The following is a 20,365-nucleotide window of genomic DNA, read 5'->3' as shown; positions in this document are numbered from 1 at the left end:
CATCTGCTTTGTTCATCTTGGCAGAAGTGATCACAGAAACTTTCATAGATACTTACAAAGCAGTCACAATTTCCCTGTGGTAGTTTGCAGCCAAATGCTACCTGTTAGATCATGGTGTGTCCCATGGTAAAGTCCCTCCCTTTCAATGGGGGAGAGGGAACCATCCCTTATTTCAAGTTCCATCCTGATGAACAACCTGAAGAACAACATGTCAAAGCTTATTCATCTGGGTGGCTGAGTCTCAACCTCACCAGCAAGCTCTCCTTCATGGAATCCAGCTCATCTTTGGTGCTGTGGATCTGAGAACTCCCAGGGTGGCAGAGGAAAATAAGTAAAACCTTGTGTGTGCATTTTATGATAGGAGCAGAATATTCTGATCTTTGAACCTTCTCTCTTCCAAACGTTTCTGTGCATTTATACTTCATTTGGCAATACTCTGCTGAATGTCCAAGACATTAAACATTAAAACTGAAAGGGAACACTGAGAGACAGTAGTCCCCATTGCCTGTGGGGACTCATTCTGAGACTTCCAGTGGCTATTTGAAACTGTGGATAGCACTGAGCTATGCAGCTATGAAGCTTCTGTCTTTACACAACTACGTGTGGTAAAGTTTAGTTTACAACTCAGGCACAGGAATTAAGAGAATGGGATAATTATAACACCATACAACAACTGCTTTGTGAACATATATCCTCTCTCAAAATATTTTGCTGAGCCAGACATGGTGATGCATGCCTTTAATTCTATCACTTGGGAGGCAGAGTCAGGCTCATTTCTGTGATTTTAAAGCCAGGCTGGTCTAATTAAGGAGTTCCAGACCTGCCAAGGCTACATAGTAAGACACTATCTCATAAAAACAAATGAACAGAACCCCAAACCCACAGCATCTTATTGTATGAAATGAGATGATACCATGGCGTTTTCCTGATCTACTGTGCTACAGAAGCAGAGTCCTGAGACAGAGGAGATGGCTGTAATCACTGCTGAACTGGCAGACAGAGAGGATACAGAGCTCTTAGGTGATAGCACTGTATCTCAAACAACCTCAGCAGTTCTCAGCCCAACACTCCAGCCTTTCCTCTTGCGTTGGTTTTGAAGATCCCCTTCTTTACGCCATCATCTATTTAAATACATGGCCCTGCAGCTTCATTAAACAGGTGCTGCCAAGTCAAGTAAAGCAGAAACAGCTCTCACAGATGCTTGTTTTCAAATTTTTTCAGACGATCTTCCTAAGCAAAAGCTTGACTCATTTAAAAATAAGAAAGCCTGTACATGTCCTGAGAACAAAGAATATCCCCCGGGGGGAGCATTTCGTTGGGTAGGCCTGCCCTGGAAAGAAGTCAGAAGTGGAGGCTATGGACTGCAGCCCCCTCTGCTCCTCATCTGACTATCTCCTGCAGGCATCCTAGGTGTGAGACATTTGCCATAAACACAGAGTTACTATGTGAAGTCAAGGAACAGAACAAGAGTGAGAAAAAAGGAAAACCCAAGTTTGAAACCAAACACATCTTGTAGATCCATTTGAGTTGAGAAACTCCAGTGCATTATCAAAACCTGTCTGGAGTTGGCATGATAAAGAAACCCCGTCTTCTTAAAAATTTTATAAGCTTTATCATAAAAATTTGTGTGTAAATGAAAGCATCACACTCCAAGATTAGCCATAACTAAAATCTGTACAACTTAATGAACTTCTGTAAAGTTAGAGTGGGCATTTGGAATGGGGAGCTTCACGTTACATTTTACACTTTTAGTATCGAATAACTTTATGAACTTATCTACCACTGAGAACGAAAGTTCCACAGAAGAGTTAGAAGTAGAAGAGTCATCTGTGCATCCTCAGTCTTGGCCGTGCTGATCACCTGCACTCAAGCCTTCTCCCCCCTTATACTCAGCCTTTCTTCCTCTCCCCTTATGGTATGTTATACTCATGTACACATGTGTTTATGCGTGTGTATCTTATCGGGTAGATTCTGCCTATGAGATAGAATGTGTGCTCATATTTCTGAGATGTGTTGCCTCATGTAATATTCTCAGTTCATCCTTTTTCCTGCAAATTTTTTAACTTCATTTTTCTTTAGTCCTGAGTAGTGTGTGTGTGTGTGTGTGTGTGTGTGTGTGTGTGTGTGTGTATCGTCATCATCATTTAGTTATCCATTCATCCACTTATGGACAACAACTAGGTTTATTCAATCCTTTGCTAAAGCAAATGAAGCAGCAAAAAACACGTGAGAACAGGATCTCCATGTTGGGTGCGGGGTTCTCTGGCTCACCTTGCCCAGGAGGAACCAGTGGAGTAATACAGGAGTCCTAGTTAAAATTTCTTGAGAAACCTCCAAACTGATTTCCACAATGGCTGTATTGATCTGCATACCCAACAACAGTGAATAAGGATTCTTTTCTCTCCACATCTTTTCCAACATTTGTTGTCAGATTTGTTGATGGTGGCCATCCTGACTGGTAGTTCAATACAGTTTTAATATATATTTTCTTAATGGCTAAGGATACTGAACACTTTTAAAGACAGTTATTGGCCATTTGTATTTCTTTTTTAGAAATTGTCTATTTAGTTCACTTGCCTATTTTTTAATTGACAATTTTATTAGCTTGGCAATTAATTCCTGCAATATTTTATAAATTTTAAATATTAGCCCTTTGTCTGAAGTACAGCCAGCAAGGATTTTTCTCTCATTTTGAGGGTTGTCTATTTACTCTGCTGATTGTTTTCTTTGATGTACAGGAATTTGTTTTCATGTAGCTCCGACTGTTGATACTGGGGTTAGTTCCTGGGCTGCTGGTATTCTAGATATCCTCTCATAAACATTTCAACATGTTCACCCAGCATAGCACACACAAATGTAAAGATGTAGACATGTTTATGTAGAGAATCAGTACTGCCATACTAAACCTTAAACAATACTGGGGCTCCTAGCAACTGGAGCCCGAGGGCAGCTGGGTATCCTTCCACAGGGCGCATCTGTGCTTGTTCACATTCACTGCTCCACCTAGAACATATGATTGCATACATTTGACTGTCTGCTTTCCTTACCATAATGACTGGGCGTAAACTGCTTAATCTGGATCTAGTCCCTATCACACTCCAGAACCTTACATGTGTGAGGCCTGTGCCATAGGACATTTGCAAATGTCTCATTTTAAATTTTGTTAAACATCATTTAAAATTGTATAAATGATCAACTGGTGACCAAGTTTCACGTAAAAGTTTAAAATATAAGTTTTTAGTGGCTGGACAGCTGACTCTGTTGTTAAAAGCCTGGCTATTCTTTCAAAGGACCCAGGTTCAAGTTCTAGCACCCACCAAGAGACTTACAACTGTCTATAACTCTAGTACCCAGGGATCTGACTGCTTTGGAACTAGCTTCCTTGTGCTCTAGGCAAGCATGTGATGCACAGACATACATGCAGGCAAAGCACTCATACACATAAAGAAAAAAAAAGAAAAAGAAATCCAAACTTTAAAATCACATTGTTTATTCTTTTAATTGTTGGTCAGGGAGGTCTAAGAGACCCCCAAAAGCATATGGGCTATTGCCAGTACCCTTGGCTGCCTCTTAGAACTGCAAAGTAGGACCTATTGCTTAAGACACACACACTTAAGAGACAGGACTTTAGAGGGATCCACCTGGAACAAAAGTGGAAGCCTTCCCAATAAATACTAACTCTCATCGTATCCAAAGGTACTATGCAAGATAGCAAGAGGGAAAAAAATAATCCTGGCCACCTATAAAGCCAAGGAACCACAACAACTATCTGTCTACCAATTGTCTGACCTCAATAGTGCAGCAGTGGCACTTATATCTTGGGGATAATCAACAACTGTATGAATTTAGAGTCCATTAACTAGGATGGAGTTCATGTCTGGTTCTATACAACTAGCCAACTATATGTGGCTGGAGAGGTCATAGACCCTAGAAAATAACTTACTACTGTCATTTTCCTAAACCAATATAATTTCTAATTATATTCTGCCTCCACGGTTGGTACACATATAGTACAACAGCTACCCCAAAGGCTTGGGAAAGGGAGTGGGAAGCCTGTAAGGGCTAGAGTACCAGGATCGCTAGTGTTAGACAATGTTTTGTACTCATGAAATCTCAACAACATGATTGCTTAAACAGAATCTGTATAAATGATACCAGTCAACATGTCAGCTTGGATAGGGGAAATTTCATAAGGCCCTACTCCTTGATGAAGAGCTACAGGCAATAAATGGATATTCAGAGATGGAGAATCAGTCTTCTATAGGGATCATCTCACTGATAGATTATACAATCTCAAGCAGCCAGCCCTAAACATATACACATTAGAAACATCACTAAATGGGTTCAGTAGGTTACATATACATGTGGGCATGCATATGTGCACACATATGTACATGTGCATCTCTCTCTCTCCCTCTCTCCCTCTCTCTCTCTCTCTCTCTCTCTCTCTCTCTCTCTCTCTCTATATATATATATATATATATATATATATATATATATAACAATAATAAATGTAGAAGAACAGATTGTGAACTTGAATTGGGGACACAGGAGAAGTTGGAGGGTAAAAGAAAGGGGTGAAAATGGTGTAAATGCACCAATTGTATGACATTCATAAAAACGATTTTAAAAGAGTGAATGGCTGAATACAAAGCACAAATGTCTAAGTATAATGTAAACTGACTGTCATAAAAACCACAATAGGAGTGACCAAAGGGCTAAATAGGTAAAGCTGCTTGTTACCAAGACTGGTGACCAACACTGATTCCAGGGATCTGAGTGGTGGGAGAAGTGAACCAATCCCCCCAGGCCATCCTCTGACATCCATACACATGAGTGCTTCCCATCTCTACATGAACACAGGTAATAAAAATTAATTCAAAAAGAAAACATAGGTCTATAAGTCTACAACCAGTTAGATTTATTGCTTCCTTAAAAATATACAAGAAGATATTTAATCTCACTAACAAATATTGCCAAGCTTCGCATCACAGTTCTGTAATCTCAGCTGTGTGGGAAGCAGAAGGCGAAGGAGCTCAAATTCTAGGCCAGCCTGGGAAACCTATTGAGATCTCTCTCTCTCTCTCTCTCTCTCTCTCTCTCTCTCTCTCTCTCTCTCTGTGTGTGTGTGTGTGTCTCTTTCTCTCTGTCTTTTGTCTTTCTCTGTGTCCTGTCTTTCTGTCTCTGTCTCTCTCTGTCTTTCTGTCTCTATCTCTCTGTCTCTCTCTCTCTCTGTCTTCTTCTGTGTCTTGTCTTTCTCTGTCTCTGTCTCTGTCTCTGTCTCTCTCTCTCTCTCTCTCTCTCTCTCTCTGTATGTGTGTGGGTGTGTGTGTGTCGTCGTCCTCTGTGTCCTGTCTTTGTCTCTGCCTCTTTCTCTCTATCTCTATCTCTGTCTCTCTCTGTCTCTGTCTCTGTCTCTCTCTGTCAAAAATCAGAGCTCATTGGTAGAGTGGTAGAGTGCTTGCCTAGCATGTGGAAGCCTTAGGTTCAATCTCAGAGAAGAGACATGCAGAAAAGTGAACGTCACATCTAGAAGGCTGAAAGCATGGAAGGGAAGAGAGTGAAGGTGAGCAGAGAAAGGAAAAATTAGGTGAGTGTGGTTGTCTTCCTTCACACAGAGCGGCGGTGAGTAACAATACTGTCCTCAGAGCAGGGACAGTTTCTTCCTCAAAGCATGAAGGTCAGAATCCAGCTTCCCCCTCCACTTATCAAGAAGTTTGGATTCTTACCTTCAAAGTCCACATCTCCAACTAACTTGGTCTTTCCCATCACAGGATCTTGTACATAGTTGATACCCACATCAATTACTGCTGCACCTTCTCTGACCATGTCAGCCGTAATCAACCTGGGAATACCTGCGAACAAAACAGTTGTAAAACACTTAAATACTTAAGTGTTGTTCTGTGTCTTATAAGAGTATATAAGTAAACCCTTTGCGAATAAGAGACCAGCTGATTACTGATCATTAAGCAGAAGGACAAGATGACTAAGGAAGTGCATCCAACTTTTGAGGAACAACTGGCCTGGAGCCAGTCTGTCCTCAGACATTGCTTACCTGGTCTCTACATATGAGTTCTTGTTTGAGCAGCATGTTTATATCACAGACAAAGTCACGGAAATGACATAAGCTCCCACTGTTTCAGAGCAAAAGGAAAGCAACTTGGGAATTAGAAAGAAGGAAATGAAAGTGGGAAGGAAAACTGATAGCCCTAACTTCTATTATACAGTGTGATGTAAGCAGTCTCCAAACAGAAATAGCTTTTGTTGTTTTCTGGTTTCCTTTGATCCCCATGTCTACATAAACTCTGAAAGATGTAATCTGTAGCAACTGTCCTCATTCTTCTCCATTCTGGTTGGAAAGAGAGATCTGTAGAGATAATATGCCACCATCTGTGATCTAGGGCTATTTTCGAATTTTATTGCAAGTCTAGCAGTACTGGCTAATCCTTGATAACACTGAAGGGTTGTTTTGTTTTGCTTTATGAGTAACTCTTGAGCTAGCTCCAAACATTGCACTAACATAACAATGTACTATCATGCCTTATATTGTGTGTGTGTGTTGACTGAGTTCAGCTGGATGCTCAGACTTAGATGGTTATGTAACCAGAGTCCAGAAAATTCTGACTGGAGTCATCTGAAGACATGATGTGTGGGTCTGAAGTAGCTCACCCATGGCTACAGCTGATGCTTAGGGTGAACTAGGACCTCAGCGTAGGCTGAGGTTGTCACTAGTCCAGTGACTATCAGTTTTTGTTGTAGCTCCAGGCACACAATAAAGGAAAGTTTACATCCAGGGAACGTGTGAGACAATAGGAGCCTCTAAACTGACCTTTGAAGCTAAGTTCAGGAAGTCTTTCTGAATCTGAATGTTAAAAAACAAAATGCTTTAGAAAAACTTTGGTACAGTCAGCAAAACATTTTGAATAATTCACCCTGTCTATCTTGTTTTGTCAGTAAAATTTCTGCAGCCCTTACTGTCTCTGAGTCACTACAATCTAGTCAGCTTTTTTTAGTCCAGAAGCCAGCCACATACCCTTAGACCTAGCTGTACTACCTATTGTCTAAAGAGAAAAATATCTTCAAATAATTAAAATGCCCTTAAAATGGAGAGAGTAAAGAGGCTGGGCAGCCAGCCCCAGTGCAGCCAGCCCCAGCACTCCTTCCCCTCCCCTAAGCACTCCCTCAAGCTCACAAAAGTTCCCTCACCTCCTTGCTCTTTCCTGCAGCCTAATCTTTCAAAGGAGGCACAGCCACACCATAATTAGGCAACCCCCATTCCAATAGCACTCCCTAATGAAAATCCCTCCAAGGTATGGCAAATGCAAGCCTGAGAACAGATAAGCAGCCACAACTCTCAGCCCCAATGTCTCCGAGGCTGGCACCCTCTCTGATGCTGAGGCTAGGCACTCCCCAGTGCAGGTGGCATCTGTTTTTGGGAAAAGTGAAAGACCACACATCCTTAAAAGAGATAAAGTGCCATATTTGGGGGCAATCAAGCATTCCCAGACAGCTGTGACCGGTTTGTGAAAACACTCATCCCTGAAAGCACCATAAAAGCCAAAAGAGCGTCCCTCCCCAATTGTGTGACCTGCCCACTGCCTAAACAGATGGTATCCTGTTTGAAAAAATTACTTCCCTTATCATTTCCCTTGTCATGTAACCCTAAAACCCCAGAACATGCTTGTGCATAAATGTCCTAAGCTCCTAGATGCAGTATCGCAATCTGCCCTGTGCAGTGGGAATGGATTGAGATCCGAACCGGGTTCGAATTTATTAAAAGACTTTGTCTCAGGACATCGGATTAAGCAATTCTTTGAGCTCTCCTGAGGATTGAGATGAGATCTGGGAATAACGAGAGCATTTTGTTAACTATTTTAAAATGCAGTCTCACTCTGCATTAAGGACCAGTAATTAAGTTTTTGCTCAAAACTAGTCAGAACTTGTGGAAGAATTAGGAATACTTTTAGACATTATAATTTAAAGATCTTATACTTTTCATTGCTGTAATGAAATATCTAAAACAGGCTGTTTACTAAGAAAACAATGTTTGTTTGGTTCACAGTTTGGCATGGTCAAAGTCAAGGATCAAGCAGGAAACACTGTGTTGGCCTTTAGTGAGGACCTAACAGCATATGGAATCACATCATGGCAAGTGTAAATGAGTGGAAAGGTGATGAACCACATTTCAAACAGGAAGAATTGTGTGATTTTTTTTTCTTGGGGACATGTGAATAAATGTCCCATATAGGGTAGCAATGAGAGACCAAAGAAATAGTTACACTTGTCTGTTTTGGTGGTGGGCTAATCATTTTATTCATATTGCTTACAAGAGTGTGAGTAAGAAGTTATCTACAGAAGCATGTGTGACCTGGAAGCAGTTGTATCACAAACACCATCATGGATGATGATTCTGCATCCCTGTATCTCCCTGCCTTACTTGCAGGCATCCTTGATGGCCAGAGATTCTCTTTTCTGATAAATCATTACTGCTCATGTAAGTTTGTGGAACCCTGAGAATCCTGTAAGTTTTATGAATTTCCTGAAACTTGTAAGTTGTTTATTTCCTGAACCTTGCAGGTTTTGGTTAGTTCCTGACCTTTTTTTTTCTCCTTAAAAGATTTTTTTAATTTAAAAATTTTGTCATCCAATATGTTTTGCTATTCTTTCCCCTTCCCCCAAATTCTAATGAGCCTCTAGCCAAGATGTAATGTTTCAAATTGAAAGAAATTGCCTCGAAACAAGAAAAGGAAGGGAACAAGCATCAACAAATTTGCTCCTTTCATTAAATCTGTCTCTAGTGCTACCAATTGGTCATCCTAATCTCTTTAGGAAGCATGCCCCCAGGGACCTAAGAACCTGCTCCTATGATTCACTACTTCCCAGTACAGTCACTCTAGGAGCTAGGCATTTAGCATATCTGTTTGGGGAAAGTTGAAATGACACCTAAACCACAGTCATTCCTACATCTGTGTCTATTAGTTAACCTGTTCAGAACTCTAAGATTCCAATTATGTAAGAAATAGAAGTATTTAGAAAACTGTGTATTCTAGACAGCTTTGAGAATCTATGTCAGGAATAATTCCTATAAGTAATATAAATATAGACTAGACTCCATATTGAGTCCTATCAACAAAAGGATCATTAATTCACTGGGAGATTTGTAGACAAATTCTTTCTTTCTTTTTCCATTTGTTTTGTTTTCTCTTGTTTTGTTTGAGATGGAGTTTCTCTGTATAGCCCTAGCTATCCAGAAGTAACTCTGTAGACCAGGTTGGCCTAGAATTCGAGGATCCACCTGCCTCTGCTGCCCAGGATTAAGGGTGTGCACCACCACCACCACCCACCTGAACAGATTCTTATAACAGCATTCATGAGAAAATCCTGATGCATATGAAACCCTGGCTTTCTATTCATTTGTCTTAATACTCTTAGTGAGAAATATGACATTATACTCTATTTAAAAATGCCTCATTACATAATAGAATAACACTCAGAATAAACATATGGCTTTATAATTTTTGTCAAAAAGGAATGTTCTCCATCATTAAACGGAGTAGATACATTTGAAGATATTGTAATTAGGAAAAAAACAAACAAACAAACCAATGTGGGTAGGGGAGACCTTGAATTGAAGGATGTAAGGAAGAAACACTGCTCATAGATATCAAATGTCCATTTTCTCACCCCTCTCAAATTCTCAGAAAAAAAAGGAGTTTCTTATAATATTACAGAACAACCTTTATTTATAGTGATGAGGGCAGTATTTTATTAGCTAAAGTCTGCTGTTCTTATTCAAAGTATCCCCTGGGCTAAATTAACTCCAGGTGGGGGTAGCATGGTTCTTAGCCTTCATACCCCAGACAGAGGGACTAACATCCTTCTTCACTGACATTCCTATTGTCACATTCTGAAAATTCAAATGTCACATTAAATGATATCCCCACGTCTCCTTAAAGACTATTGGGTACAGATTATTCACAATAAAAGCATAGCTAAACTTGACATTGATATATGAATCATTCCTTGTTGTCCAACCAAGGATCATAAAGGGATGCCAGAGAGCTTTTAAAATAATAATAATATTGCAGAAGTTTGGGGTGACTACATCCACAAACATTCACATTTACTTCTTTAAATTCTTTCTCTGGATTTATGGTACTCACTTAACTCAAAAGCTGACAGAATAAACTGATTCTTAAACCACCTACCCTTCCTGTTAAATATATAAAGCATGGAATGTGGGTTTATCTGGGAACAGACATGTCAACCTATTTCCTTACAGTAACAAATTTAAAATTTATCTTTTTAACCTCCTAAAGCTATACAAAGAACTGCATTTTGTTATCTTTACAGTAAAAGAATTCCTACTGATTCTCTGCAAATAACAATATACAGTTGAGATGCTTCACTCAGGAATTTACTAAGGGATCTCCCTTACATGTTCTATGAGTCAGAAATCAGTATCTAAAGACAGCAATTTGCCTATAATTCCTTTCTTATCATACTGATGAAGATTTAAAAAATATAAATGTCAACAGTATACACCAGGCTCTGAATATGAAGTGTCCAACAGTTCAAATTATCATTATGTTACTTTTGGTCTGTCACCTGATACATTTCTGAATTTTCAACTAGAAGCAATCCAATATGCCAGTGACAGATTTCACAGAAAACTTCCATCTTGATATTCTGGAGTTTTCAGGATTCTCTTATCAGTTGTCTACATTTCCAATTAAATAGATAACAAGGTTTCTAGTGACCAAGATTCTTAGTTGTTTAGTCAAATATGAAACTGAGTTTTGCTATATGCCTAAAATCTTATCATTAAAATTTCTATTTTACAAATATAATTAGACACAATAGCTCATGGCAGGCTTAAGGAATCAAGGCACAGTCTTTCCCACAAGCTAAAATATCCATCCGTGAATTTATTTATGGCAGAAGAAAAGATTTATTATTGATTTAGAATTTAAAAATTATCTTAGATGGTCATATTCAGAAAGAATAATCTCATGGTAAAAAGTACGGTTTACTATTCATATAATACGTGTGGAGTGATGACGCCTGAGTGGTTAAGTAGACCATCAGTAGATGCTTATACAAAATTACACTAACTTGGGTACTATAGTTGTCTAATCAGGTGCTCCAATTTGCCATTCTATCATTCTTTACATGAAAAATAAAACAATCCACCCTCTTGTTTAAGCAAAAATAAAATAGGATAACAGTACCCAAAGCTGTAGGAGCCATTCCACACTGCAGGAGCTAGGCACTTAGTATAAAGCACAGCCTTAACCACCAGTGTTAGGTGTCTCGTTAGACACAATGCTAAGTGGGTATTTTCACACACCAATGTGTCAGGTTCAGAACTGTGTTCACACACACACATGCACATACTAAATAAAGTCTCCTCCCACCACAGCCATCTTCAAGTCTTTATGAAATGACCCAGTCCAGGGATCCTGATGAAAGGAAGTGCTGTATTTACACATCACTTTAATTAGTAGAGTTCAAAGAGCTCTGTAAACATTACCTAATTAAACCCCACAACAATTCAGTGAAGCAAGAGAGCTTTACCCATTATCCTCATTCACAGAAGCTAGATTTTGAGGTACTGAGAAGCTAAATGATTTCTTGGTTTCACAATGTTGAGTCAGAGGTAAGGCTGGGAATGAGACCAGAGCTCCAGTTCAGATTTAAAACTAGCACCGTGGAAATGCAAGTTCTGGTGGATCACTCCTGCAGCTGGAAGGCGTCCTCCTGCTTCAACAGTGAGAGTGAGCACAATGGAATTTGTATGGATGCATGGTTCCTTCTAAATCAAGAAAATTTCTAAAGTGTTATTTGCTTTGGAGGTAGTCTTATGAGAGACAAAGACAGCCAAGCTGTCTTAGCCATGTTTGTGTAGCTGAGATTACAATATCTAAGAGGAAATTGTAAAATTAAAGAATTATCTGTTATTCATAACTTCAGAGGCATCACTCTGTTAGGAAAGCCAAGAGAGAAAGTAGATGATACCAGGGCTGGCAGAAAGCAGAGAGGGAAAGAAAGAGGCAGATGACAAGTTGTCAGGAAGGACCTACTTCCTCCATCTAGCCTCCTGTCCTAAAGTTTCCAGACCCTTACAGACAAGAACCACCAACTTAGGACTCAGTGTTCAGCACCCTGAGTCATGAAGAGTCATTCAGAATGAAACCATAACACTAGCCAAATAGAATCTCCATTTCCAGCAAGACTATGCCCTCCTAAGTATCTTCCTATTCTTTCTAGGAAACTTTAATGAGTGCTGAGTTAGAGGACAACCACAAAGCATATCCTGTCCTTTCTGTTGTTCTTTCTCTGGGGTCTTTGCTTCCTGTTTAGATGTATGGCTATGACATGTCAGAATAATGTTCGCAATAAGGTAACATCTGCTGATACCAGGATAGGGACATGTTTGTTCCAGAGCTAAGGATAGTGATCTGTATTAGATTACATCAGTTTGTAATACAGAAATTTGGTAGGGTTTAGACATTCACAGGATAGCTATTAAGTAGTCTCATTAACTTCTGCCTCGAATACTTTCCCTGTTAAGCTAATGAGATGCATGCTTCTCTTTTCTTCCTGTAAGCAAATCTTACTCTCTACAAAAGGATGCTGCTGCCATTTGTGGATTTGGATATGGACATTGCTTGGAAACTGGTGAGCTAAATATGCAAAGGTTTATATTGTCAAATACAATTTTATATGTGAAACACAGCAGTCTAATGGGGTGGGTTTCAAACGTTTCAAACTCTTTATTCTGTTCTCCTACATTTACACTGTGTGCAAATGTGCTTACACAGTATCATACACATAGGGGCCAAAGGACAATCTCAAGTATCATTTCTCAGTTGCTGACCACCATTTGTTTGCCTATTTGAGACAGAGTCTCTCACTGGCCTAGAATTGGACAAATAGGATCTCTCAAGCTCTACTTTCACAGTACAGAATAACATGATGTGATGGTCTGTATGTGTTTGGCTAGGGAAGTGGCACTATTAGGAGGTGTGGCCTCGTTGGAGTGGGTGTATCACTGTGGGTATAGACTTTAAGACTCTCATCCTGTCCTAGCTGCCTGGAAGCCAGTCTTCTCTTGTTTGCCTTAGGAACAAGATGTAGAACTCTCAGCTCTTCCTTTTCCATGCCTACCTAGATGCTGCCATGCTCCTGCCTTGATTATAATTGACTAGACCTCTGAATCATTAAACTAGCCCTAATTAAATGTTGTTCTTATAAAAGTTGCCTTGGCTCTTCCCCAGCTTCTAAAAAAAAATAAAAGTTGCCTTGGTCATGTTGTCCGTTCACAGGAGTAAAACCCTAGCAAAGACACATGGGTTCTGGAGAAGGAACCAGAGCCTCAGACAAGTACTTTTTTGACTGAGATAATTTCTCAGCCTCTGTTTTTCTCTTAAATTATTTTTGAAATGCATTTATTTTTATTTTTACATGTGTTGGTATTCTGCCTGAAGGTATGCTTGTGTGCTATGTGTATGTGCTGCCATGGAGGCCAGAAAAGAGCATCAGATCCCTAAAACTGAAGTTACATATGGGTGTGATCTGTGGGAGTCCTGGTCTAGGGCAAGAGCACCCAGTCTCTTAACCACTGAGCTACCTCTCTGGTCCCTGAAAAAGAAAAATATTTTTAGGCTGACTAGTATAAAACAATCAAAGGAGTAAGATGTATGAACTGAAAGGAGAAGATGGCGCTAGAATAGGACAACAACCATTCCCAAGATGCCTGCTCCCCCCCCCCCAACCTCTGCACTGTCCAGCCCAGCCCAAGGTGAAAGCCAACCTGCTGAGTCTCTGTTTTAGAGATATAACTCTCAAAGATCAGGTAATCTAATTAACACATTCAGATAAAGTGGATATTTAGGTGCAAACTAGTTTTATAATTCCAGTCACCTCCTTCATAGAAATCTCCTTGTTCCTTCACTTTAATCATTCAAAATGGTAAAGACTTATGTTACATTCACTACCCCTTAAGCTGTAAGGATTATGTAAATAAAGCATTTCTCAAAGGTAATCCTCATTCTCATCCTCTTAACAGTCTCTTAGATATTCTTCAAATCTTCCAACCATTTGTTCTCATTTTTTTCTACATTATGGTCTCATGAAACACAAAATACAAATAAAAAACACTGCAGGGCTTTAAGATATGTGGCTAAAATAAGAGAATCATACGTATATGAGATATGAAATATTTAGAATGATATAGTTCTTGAATTGGTGTTTTGTGTACATAGCTTTCATGGTTATATTAATATAATGATTGTATATTCTTTACGTCTCTTAGATTAAATTATAAAATCAATCTGTTTCTTTTTTTTATGATTTGGGAATATTTATAAATGCATTTAGTTCTCAAGATAACGCTATTGAGCAAGTACACAGAAATTCTCTCATTTTTATATTTGAGGAAACGGAGGTACACATAGAATGTCTTGCATACAATCATGAAGTGAGCTGGCATCTAGAATCAAAGCCCCGACTAGGACTCTGTCAAGCATGACCTTGACTCAGTTGGCCCCTTGGCTCTCCTAGGCCTGTGCCACAGCCTTCCCATCTGCCTCTTTCCTCATCCTGCTCTGTTTCATAATCTGTTTCTGTAGTATCAATTTCACTTTATTTTTAGCATAGATGATCATGTTGTCTGAAAATAAAGTCATCCAGCATAGATATATATCTCACTACTTTTCTTTACTTGTTTGTGTAGATAGACCAATAACAATGTTAGACAGACATTGTAAGTACATACCATCTTGTATAAGACACAGGATACTCTAGAGGGAGGTAAAGCATTCTTTCTTGCAGGGAAGTCCCTTAAGCTCGGGAAGTAAACAACTCAAAAGTTTCAGGAAGTCCCTGAAACTGAGCAGAATCACCAGGCCTCTGTAGTTCCAGGTGTATAAAAGCTTTAAGGATCCTCAGACAAAGCAGGCTGCTTGGGAAAGATTTTTCTCTAACCTGTTGAGCTGCAAATTGTGTAGTGTACTGCAGGTTCCAGCTTTTGTGGATGGGCTTTTGGTCATACAGTTGTCATTCCTTGCCCACTAAGTAACCCCTCACCTATCCTCCTTTAAGTTACCTCAGTAAAACTCACTGGACTACAAAGTTGGAATTTAATGGTATCCTTACTTTGGTCTTTTGACAGTACTTTGTCTTGGGTATTCAGATGGTTCTTCACACCTCCCCAGGAATAGACTTACACAAGAAGAAGAAACGTTCACTCGTTTTTATCAAGTGCAATGTTACCTGTAAGATTTTTACAAACACTTTCATCATGTAGACAAGTCCCTTTATAGTCCAAGCTTGCTGAAAAATATTTATCAGGAACTTTTGATATATGGTTTCTAAGATTATGAAGACTTTGTAAAATTTGTATTTTGGTTTGGGTTGCTAACACAGAAAATTACGTAAGTGATTTTACAATGCTAGACCGATCTTGGATTTATGGTAGACACCATTTTAGTCGTGATGCTTTGTCTTTTAATGTAGAGGGTTAAATTTGGACTCAATTTTTTTAAAAAAATTACTTTATTGAGGTGTGGCTGACATACAAAAAACCTGTATCTATTTAATGTAAACAACGTAATGGGTTTGAAGGTAAGCCTACATTCATGAAGCTATTAGCGGAATTAATGCTATAAAAATATCCATCATCTACAAAGTTCTTCCTCCCACCTTTTAAATTTAATTTCATGTTGTTTATTTTAAGGGGATAAGAACACTTACCATAAAACTTACCTTCTTAGCAAGATTTTAACTATGCGATAGAGTACTATTAATGATGGACACTGTGATAAACATATCTCTTGGGATTTATTCATCACGTGTAACTGAAACTTTACAACACTCAAGACACTACCCTTTCCCCCCTCACCCCAGCCCTGGAAACTGTCATTTCAACATGTCTCTATACGTTTCGGTAATTTATCTTGCTCATACAATCATGTCCTATTTGTCGCTTCATGTTTGTTTTATTTCACTGCAAACATTGTCTTCTAGATTTATGGTCACAAATAGTTGGATATTTTATGTGTGTGAGAGATAGATGCTTACTTATGTGTATGTGCTTACGTGTACACATGCATTTGGAGGCAGAGGCGATGTGGGGCCCCTTCCTCAGTCACTTCCACCCTAGTTTTTGAGTCAGAGTCTCAGTAAACTGAGTCCTCTCGGGTTGGCTAGTCTGACTTGACAGGGAGCTAGAGTTCTCCTCTTTCTGCCCAGTTCTGGGGTTATGTATTTGTACCCTTGCACTCATTTATTTTGTGTGTGTGTGCTGGGGATTCGAACTCACATCATCATATTTACACAGCAAACACTTTACCAACTCAGCCATCTCCCCAATATTGATTTTCTTTCTCTTTATGGATGAATAATATATTTTAGATCACATTTTATTTATCCATTGACCTATAAGTGAATGGATAAATGAGTGAACATTTAATTTACATGTCACAACTCCTGTGATTGATGTTCAAATGAGCAAGTGAATACAGATAAATCATCGAGATACTGGCTTCTGATGATTTGGATGTGCACCTACAGACTAGGTTGCTAGAACCCTTTTTAAGCAATAGAGCATTTTTTTCATATGGCCTGTATCAGTTTCCATTCTAACAGTACAAGGATGCCTTTTGTTGTACCGGCACATATGATCTCTTTTTTCATGGCAGCCATCCTAATAGGTATAGTATGATAGTGTAGCTTTGGTGTATATTCCCCTGATGATTAGTGGTATTGAGCTTTTCATGTATCTGTTGTTGCTCACTTTTTCCTTTATGGAATAAAGGTCTGTGCAGCGCCACTGTCCAGTTTTAAATCAGGTCTCCTTTCCCCAGGCCTGGATTTGTTCCATTTCTTGCTATTAGTTGTTCATATAGTTTGGCCACCAACACTTTCTAAAATAAATGATTTTCTAATCATTTCCCCATTCTGTAAGCTGCCCTCTCATTTTAAAAGCTGCTTCAAGGATATATTAAGGATTTGTAGCTGACAATTGTCTATGTTTGCTTCTGTTGCCAATAATTTTCTTGGACAATAAATCATAAAGAAGTTGGTTGAAAAATAATTATTTGATATGCCTAATTTTACCATTTAAAATGCAAATTTTTCATTGGGATAAATGTAATACTTCACTTTTAGTAAAAAATTAAATCTTGGATAAGGATTTGGTATTCAGGCCTTAGAATATGTTCAACATTTAATTTATAACCATCACTTTACATAAGCACATACCATAAAAGAACTATGTCTGACACATGTGGAGCCTAACAGTAAAGCACCTGCACTCTGTACATCTGCAGAAGAGCTGTACATAGAGAACTTGATTATATTCTACCCACAAGTGTAAAGCTCACACTCAGGGTTCTCTGTAGTTCTCGGGCTTTGTAATAAAGGTTCGTGTAAAAATATGCAATTATTATAAATCAAGAGCAAATTCATTCATTCAAAATGTGAACAGAGTCACAGCCAGTTTACTGACTATACAAATAGGTTCTGTTTGTCTATTTAGTAATTACCATTTAGAAATTACTTGAAGAGGTACAGTAGATGTTCTATTTTGTGGTTCTCCTTTTGAACTAAAACCAGACCTAAAGCAGGTAGCCAGAATCACTGTCAGACTCTACAGCCCACTTCAAACATTGCCTCTATGCAAGCAGTAATTCAGGCATTGGTGAGCAACACTTCAGTGACTGGTTTATCACTTTTCTGAATCTATGTCCATGAGTGCTCCTGCAACAAGCACCACAGCTGAGAATAACTGATTACAAACCCAGTGAGACCGTTTGTTCCCTGCCAGTCAGCACATGTCTAGAAGAAACACTCAGCGATGTCACACACTGCTAGCCCACACAAATGATGAGCTCACCCGCAGAAGGGCTCGTGTTCCTAACCACACTAGGAAGTGCCCTGGGAGTGTTTTCTTCTTCTTTAACTGAAGAGAGTCACCATTTACTCGGTTGTTTCTCCTCCTTCCTTCACCTTGACTTCTGCAGGTGCAAGCCCTGAGTCACGGCACTGATGCAACACCATATTCACTCTTGGGATTGTGGGACAGACCCATACAAGGAACTAAGAAGAATCCAAAGCTGGATGGGTTTAGAAAAGACTGTCTTCCCCTACAAAGACATCCTCATAGTCTAGAAAAAAGTTTGAAGCACCTGGCTTCTGAAGAACTCATCAGTGGGTTGTCTACTGCTAAGAGTAAGGTTCTTCATTAGCCTCAAGAATCTCAGTGACTAACAAATCATACCTGATTGCTGAGGTCCAGTGCAGAGGAAGTCACTTCAAGAATGTTCTACGGTAATTCTCACTATTTACTGTGTCACATCTCAAATGCTTCTTTATAGTTCTGGTCTCCTTTTCATTTATTTTGTTTTTTCTTATTTTGTTTTTTACCACAGCATTTTTATTAGTTCTTCGATAATCTTGTACAGTGTGTTTTACTCATATTTGCCTTTTCCCAACTATACTCCCTTCCATAACTTTTCTTCTTTTATTGTTTTGTTGTGCATAAAACATAGATCAATAGAACAGAAGATCCAAAAATTGACCCATACTGCTACAACCATGTGATTCTTGACAAAGAAGTCAGAACCATGTTAGAAAAGAGACAACGTCTTTTGAAAAATGGTGCTAACTTGGAAAAAATGTTATCTACATGTAGAAGACTGAACCAGATCTTTGTGGCATAGCTTGTACAGAAATCAACCCAGGGGCTGGGGAGGTGGCTCCGTGGGTAAAAACATGGAGTGGTTCTTGCAAACAAGTCTAATGACTTAAATTCGACCCTTGAAGCCCTCATAAGTTTGGAAGAAATCCTACTCTGCAGAGCTGTTCATGATTCTTATCATTGACCATCTATATATCTTTGTTTCTCTAGCATCTGATATAGTTGTAATATGCATGTACTACCAGGAAAACTGATACACACTGAGTAAGTGATTAAGCCCAAGAAACACAGTAGACTTACACTGTTGAGGTCTGCAGTTCCTTCTCAAGCACGGACCTATATGGACCCTGGTGACTGCAGAAAGCCACAGACAATGAGATCAAGGCTAGAGGAAATGTCCTCCTCGGGAGCAAGAAAGGCCACGGGGCAAAGAATTATGGAAGGAAAAACCTTGATAAGGGGTCAAAGATATTCAGACTCTCCATGCAATTCTGTATCTGGTACCTAGCTAAACAATATATAAACGGCAATGGGAAAAAATAAATATTGTCCATTCTTGAAGTGAACTCAGCATCTTGTGTCTCTGTCTACCCTTACCCTTCTTTCCAGGTTCCAGGGACACCCAGAGCTGTGCTGGCTGCCACGAGGGCCACCCAGTGTGAGGCTGAAATATACTGTTTACTCAAGATACAGACAAGCTTCAGTTTGGACAAAGGGCTTCACAGACTTGTGGAATACATGAGGAATTCCTAAAATGTTCAGAAACATGAAGACATTATAAATATTTACTCGATCATATGCTGAGGTTGAGAGGAGTTTAAAAATTAATAAGGATAATTTAAATAAATATTTAGCCACCATTATTGAGCACAACCCACAGTTTTTTGGAGAGGGAATGTTCGATCCTAACAATTGATGGAAAATAGGAAGGACTGAAAAATGAAGCATGAGCAAAGTAAACCAACTCCTGTACAACACTTCAGTATTTGGAGTGCTGTTGTTGATGCTAATGCTGATGCTGTTGTTGATGCTGATGCTGTTGCTGATGCTGATACTGATGCTGATGCTGATGCTTTGGAGTCCCTGGAGGACAAACCCAGGAGCCAGCAGGGTTTGCTGCTGGGGAAGTTAAAACTCCTTGTCCTCCTGCAGCATCCTAAATGAAGCCTTTATTGCAGATTAAAGTAGCAAGATGAAGAAGTCTGATTTTTGAGGTCCACAGAACGGCCAAAAGAGGTCATCCTAAGTAAAGATTTAAACAGACTTCACAGGCTTGTCTGGAGATTCCAAACTATTTCCCTTACAACAAGCTTGTAAACTTTTCTCTCTGGATACACCATGAATGCACAATTCCTGTGGGGCCTCCTTGTCCAGGTCTCTGTCTTCAGCAGACAATTCAACAGCCCTGCCGCCTGCTGCTACAGCATCAAGCAGAAGTCTGTCAGCTCTTCCACTGAGGCCACCTGCCTGGTCCATGCCTGTCTAAGAAGTCTGCTTTCACCTTAAAGAATTCTGACTTTGCAACATCTTTGACTACAAAGGAGGGACATGTTACTTGGCGAGGATGCAAACTTGAGAACTTTTTAAAAACTTAGTTACCAGGTTCTTGTAAATTGAAGGAGGAGGAGGAGGAGAAGGAGGAGGAGGAGGAGGAGGAGGAGG

The 20,365-nt window shown here is 39.4% G+C and overlaps 1 protein-coding gene across 1 annotated transcript in view; it reads right to left on the bottom strand.

Moving 5' to 3' along the window:
* The window catches only part of Mthfd2l (methylenetetrahydrofolate dehydrogenase (NADP+ dependent) 2 like), an 88,003-nt gene that overhangs the window by 16,623 nt on the left and 51,015 nt on the right, over nucleotides 1–20,365 (bottom strand). Inside the window, exon 7 of the mRNA XM_028752652.1 lies at nucleotides 5,730–5,855. Coding sequence (XP_028608485.1) covers nucleotides 5,730–5,855 — 126 coding nt within the window. The remainder of the gene's footprint in view (nucleotides 1–5,729; nucleotides 5,856–20,365) is intronic.

Source organism: Grammomys surdaster, unplaced genomic scaffold (assembly GCF_004785775.1).
Source record: "Grammomys surdaster isolate TR1022 unplaced genomic scaffold, NIH_TR_1.0 125928, whole genome shotgun sequence".
Lineage (NCBI taxonomy): Eukaryota > Metazoa > Chordata > Mammalia > Rodentia > Muridae > Grammomys > Grammomys surdaster.
This window is presented reverse-complemented; position numbering and strand designations above follow the sequence as displayed.